This window comes from Myotis brandtii, unplaced genomic scaffold (genome assembly GCF_000412655.1).
Source record: "Myotis brandtii unplaced genomic scaffold, ASM41265v1 scaffold341, whole genome shotgun sequence".
NCBI lineage: Eukaryota > Metazoa > Chordata > Mammalia > Chiroptera > Vespertilionidae > Myotis > Myotis brandtii.
The window spans coordinates 283,149-288,906 of NW_005363130.1; the positions used below are offsets into that span (position 1 = coordinate 283,149).

At 34.7% G+C, this 5,758-nt stretch overlaps 1 protein-coding gene across 1 annotated transcript in view; it reads left to right on the top strand.

Annotated features, from left to right (window-relative positions):
* The window catches only part of LOC102261090 (MAM and LDL-receptor class A domain-containing protein 1), a gene marked incomplete at its 3' end in the record, with an annotated part of 431,828 nt that overhangs the window by 82,191 nt on the left and 343,879 nt on the right, over window positions 1-5,758 (top strand). Inside the window, exons 10-11 of the mRNA XM_014543905.1 lie at window positions 679-771; window positions 3,275-3,482. Coding sequence (XP_014399391.1) covers window positions 679-771; window positions 3,275-3,482 — 301 coding nt within the window. The remainder of the gene's footprint in view (window positions 1-678; window positions 772-3,274; window positions 3,483-5,758) is intronic.

The window sequence follows — 5,758 nt, forward strand, 5'->3', positions numbered from 1 at the left end:
CGCCGCTATTACGTGCACTGACCACCAGGGGGCAGATGCTCAATGCAGGAGCTGCCCCCAGCCCGCAGGCCCCAGGTCAGCCAAGGTGGGTGCCAATGGAGGGCCCTCTGATTGCTCTGCCGGTCACCCCTTAGAGGGAGGTGACCAGCGGCAGTGGTGGGGGGCAGGGCCGGCGAGTTGGTGGCTCCAGGCCGTCCAAGGAGGATGTCAGTGGCCCCCCTGCCCGATTGCCTCACTGCTCGCCCTGCAGATCAGCCCTGATCACCGGCCAGTCCTAGGGACCCTACCCGTGCACCAATTTCGTGCACTGAGCCTTTAGTAGTAACATAATTCTGCATACACTTTGCAACCTGGGAAATGATCATTATACAGATGTATAATATAGCATGTTGTACATTCTGTAGGTTTGGACAAATGATAATGGCATATGCATCATTATATTATACAGACTATTTTCACTGCCCTAAACATCCTTGCTACTCCACCTATTCGTGCTCCCCCATTTCCTTTGTTTCCTTTAAAAAATGTTATACACCCCTTTCACCAATGCTTTAGATTTCTTAGCACTTAATATCATACAGGTAGGTAAACTCTATTAAAATGTAATTAAGAGAGTACCTATGTAAGTATGAGAGTGGAATGTGGGGAATGAGTAATGTCTTTTTATTCCAATCAAAGGAAGAAGAAATATTTTGGACATACAATACATCAACTCACAAAAAATGGGTGAAAACAGATGTGTTAATACCAGAAGGACTGAAGACATTTAAGGTATAAAAGGGAAGAGCAAGGATTTTTTTTATCATGTTTCATTATTAGCTGTGTAGTGGTGAATTTATCACCCATTGCTAAATTTAAATTAGCATTTACATTAAAGATGTAGACTTATATGTTTGGGGAAAGTGATTACCTACTTCTTTTCATTCTACCTAGACCTTCTCAGGCTAAACTTCCCCTGAGTGGAGGACCCAGAGTGAAAGTTGTCTCTAGAAAACTTACTTGGGCTTTTGTTGAAATTGTGCTGAAATAATTATGTGACAACATTTTCTTAAACTTTCATATTAAATGTTTGCCTGTCATTTCTTTCTTTTCTAATATTATAGCAATATCACAAAATAGAGTAAGTTAGTGGGATAACATTTTAATATCTGGTATTAATTGCTATTTAGAATTTTATTTTTGAAGTGCAGTAATTTAATATAAATATATACTTTAATGCAACATAAAATAAATGTATTGCATTAAAGTATATATTTATATTGGAATATAAGTATATGTATAGCTTCTGAAAGCAATTTCATTCCTTATGCTAATGCCATATTCATACATGTCTCTAGGTGTTAAAAGGGAGAACCCAAATGACACTAATCTGTAATCATGAGATTTTTAGAATCCTGTTTACTTCTGAGGTTGGAATTTCTGAACCATAGCATTTTTGTAGCAATCTCAGTAAAGTTGAGGCTTATAACATAGCCTACTGAGTTAACATTTTGACACTATTTAAACTTTTCTAAGCTGATACCTATCTTTATAAGTACTTTATAAGAAATGAGTACTAAATGATTGGAGTTTCATCTTTTTTTATGTAGACTGAATGTTAAAATTTTGTTAATTAACCCCAAGATAAAACAAAGTAAAATATAAAGAAAATAATTTGGAAGTTATTCTAGGTTTCCAAGTGCATATTAAATGTAAGTAGATTTTTAATAGTGGCAGATTTGGGGGACTTAAGTTTAAATTTTGAGACAAGTTTAAATTTTTCAATATTAGAACTCAAACTGATATTTCTACATGTCTGATTGCTTGCTGTTATGAAAATATACATCTTTAGATCCAATAATTTTATACATTTTTACTATGATACTCATGGGAAAGTGTATAGAAGATTACAAAGTTTTCTTAATGTTAGATATTTAAATTCAATATTATTTTCTAGACTAAATCATTAAGTATATTTGCAAACTGAACTTGATATTAAGTAATTCTTAACAAACAAATAATAAATTGGTTGTTCATGTTTTTGCAAAGCAGAAAACTTATTCAGAAACTTTAAGCTGGAAGAGATAAAAGAAGTTGGCTTTTATTTCTAATATCTTATTTACATGTTAACAACTTCTAGTTCACCACTGTTCAATTGAACTTTCTGTGGTAATGGAAATTTTCTATATCCGTGCTTCCCAACATGGTAGCCACAAACTGCATGTGACTAATTAAACACTTAAAATGTGGCTAGTGCCACAGAGGGGCTGAATTTTAATTAATTTAAATTCAAATATCCCTAAGTAGTTATGGGCTATCATATTGGACAGTAGAGAATTAGTATTTGCTATCCAGTCAGCTCTTTCTGTCTGTCTTTTCCTCTTGGTGTTGACTTTTGCTCTTGGTAGAATCTGAAGGAAGATTAATACTTTGACATTGCTCTGGCGAGTGTGGCTCGATTGGAGCATTGTCCTGTACACCAGAAAGGTGGTGGGTTCGATTCCCGGTCAGAGCACATGTCTAGGTTGCAGGTTCAATCCCTGGTTGGGGCCTGTGTGGGAGACAACTGATGGATGTTTCTCTCTCATGTGGATCTCTCTCTCTCTCCCCCCCTCTCTTTTTCTCTCTCTCAAATCAATTTAAAGAATCAGTTCCTACAAAAGTATTTTGATATTATCTTACTTTGGACTAGGAACATATGGCTGTTTCACTAGCTAGTATTGTATACCTTCAGAAAAGCTAGTGATTTGATTGAAGAAAATGAGATTTATTTCCTTTAATTTAAGCTTTGATTATTAAAGATATTCTTTTTTGATAAAAATTAATATATTTTTATATTTTTTAAATTTTCTATTCTTCTGATGCATCCCTTACCATTTGCATGACATTTCTCTTCATTCCAATACTACTTTCAGTAGGTAAAAAATATGCATAGCTATTGCTGTGTACATAGTGACAATTCTTAGTCTTTTCCTTAAATATTAAAGAGAGAGAGCTACAAAGATGAGACCAAGTAAATAGTTTGCAGTCAGGGATATCATTGAGGATTAAGTGGGATGCTATACTTCACCTGATCATGGGCATGGGTGGTTTCTCAGAGGCTTCAGTGGATCTAATGTGCCCATTAATCTTATGTGTGTGGGTTAAGCTTCTCAAATAAGAACTTTGTTATCAGTTGTATTTGCCTGCTCTTTAAACAGATGTTTTCTCAATAATTTAATCTCTATTATTATTATAATTAGTCTTTTTAAGAGATTATGAACTCATTTTTTTTATTTTTTTCCCCCCACTAAAGATTATATTCGAAGGGGCTCTTTTGAGCCAGAGAAGTTTTATTGGGCTGGATCAGCTCTGGGTCTATGTGTGTGCACAGGCCCCGTCCAGAAAGTCTTGCTCTGCAGGTGAATTCACTTGTGCCAGTGGTCAGTGCATTGCCCAGGAATCAGTTTGTGACTCTCAGCAGGACTGTTCTGATAAGAGTGATGAAGACCCGGTGAATTGCTGTAAGTGAATCAATAGTTTACTCATTTACATGCTCCAAATCATGACTGTGGTTGGAGTTAAAACACTAGACTTTGTTTTAAGCAAGGTAAAGCTAATATGAAATAAGATGGATGTATATTCTCATTCTGAAGCTATTAGCACTGTTCCTTGCAGGGGTCTCTATGCTAGCACTAATAAAAGAGCTGACTCTATAGCAATTACTAATTCTCTGCTGTGAATTGGTGGTTATTGCTAGCACTGCAAAACCTCCCTGTTCAACAAATGAATAGTTGTCATTAGTGGGGTGTGTGTGTGTGTGTGTTGTCATTAGTGGTGTGTGTGTGTGTTTACCTTAAAGAGAGAAATGGGTAGGAGAGGGAACCTCTTTCTAGTTTTCTCCTTGGAGACATAGATTATATATTGCTAACCTTTATAAATGTAGGACTTTTCCCATTCTGACCAATTATGTAGGAAAAAAGGCCCAACACCTTTCTTTCAGGCCTTTTATGGAGAGTATTTGATAGGAGTGATGACAAGAATCCTATACAGTGGGGCCTTGACTTACGAGTTTAATTCGTTCCGAGACCGAGCTCGTTAAGGAGCTCATTAAGGAGCTCATTAACTCAAATTACTCTATCAACTCAATGCAAAAAATCGGCAGAGAGACAGATGGTATCTCAAAAAAATCATTAGTTGGGACACTTGTAAGTCAAGGCCCCACTGTATCTATTCAAGCCTAGTCATATTTTAAAAAATATACAATTTAACCACATGATGATTCTCATATGATGTAACTTAGCAACTAAGATACTGTGTGTCTCTTTAGAAATGATGAATTCCAACTAAATGAATACAATTCTTATATCTCAAACAAATGGTTTATTTATTTATTTACTTTTATTTTAGCATTTGATTTTGGATATGTTTTTCCTGTTTCTTTTCCTGTATTGAGGTTTTATTAATTAAACAACTGGCATTTCCTTCCACAAAATATGTATATAAAAAATACTGTGTGTGTGCACCAAAAAGGATTGTAGAATACATAGATCTGTGTTTAAGTCAAACCAGGAGAAAATGATGTGTGAAAAAATTATTTTACTTGTAGAACTTGTTAGAGCTTTTAAAATGCTAATGTAAATTTTGACACCATAAAGGAAAAGTATGTACAATGTTCAAATGAAAGAAGCTTAAACCAAGAATTCAGTGCAATGTATTTATTTATTTATTTATTTATAAAATATATTTTATTGATTTTTTACAGAGAAGAAGGGAGAGGGATAGAAAGTTAGAAACATCGATCAGCTGCCTCCTGCAAACCCCTCCTGGGGATGTGCCTGCAACCAAGGTACATGCCCTTGACCAGAATTGAACCTGGGACCTTTCAGTCTGCAGGCCGACGCTCTATCTACTGAGCCAAACCGGTTGGGTACAATGTGTTTATTTTTTATGATGATACCATCTCTAGATATCTTTCATATATTTTTAAAATTATTAAATATTAAAATACTTCCAAATGGCTAAGGAAAATATATACATGTTTAGTGCAGAAAAAATTCTTATGGTTTCTTAATAAATATTAACAAACATTTTTATAATAGAATCATACTCAAATCTAATATCTGCTTATTGAATGGAACATTCCCCATTCATTTCCAAATGTACTTTTTTCTTATGTGATAGAAAACTGGTTTACTTCTGAACTAGAGAGTTCATGAATATTTTAATTTTTATGATCCAGAAGAATTTTCCTCACATGTCACAATGAAATTATTTTTCTTTGCCAATATGCTGTAGTGGTTAAATATGCAAGAGAAAGCTGTGTCATAAATTAAAAATACTACTCTCAGTGATGAACTCAGTGAAATTTCATTGAAATTACCAACAGTGGCATATCTCATGCTCTGATTAGAGATGGTGATGTGTCTTCTATAATCACAGAAACTTAAATAAAAACAACCAAAATAACCAAAGTCACTCATTATAATAAAAACATTTTGTTTATAATATGAATTGATGATCTTTGAGATTTTATATATAATTAGTATTTAACATACAAGCTATCATAAGACATTTATTCATTTCCAGAATGTTTGGTCCTCTTGGTTTTCTTCAGCTATTTATAACTTTAAGATAAAGTTTTTTAATTATACACAGGGAATATTAATGTAATACCTTCAACTTTGGTGTCTGGAATTTGACTTATATTTTACTAGTGGCCTGGTGCACGAATTTGTGCATGGGTTGGGTCTGGCCCCGCCCTCAATAGGGGGAGTTGGGGGCTGGGGTCAGCCGGGGG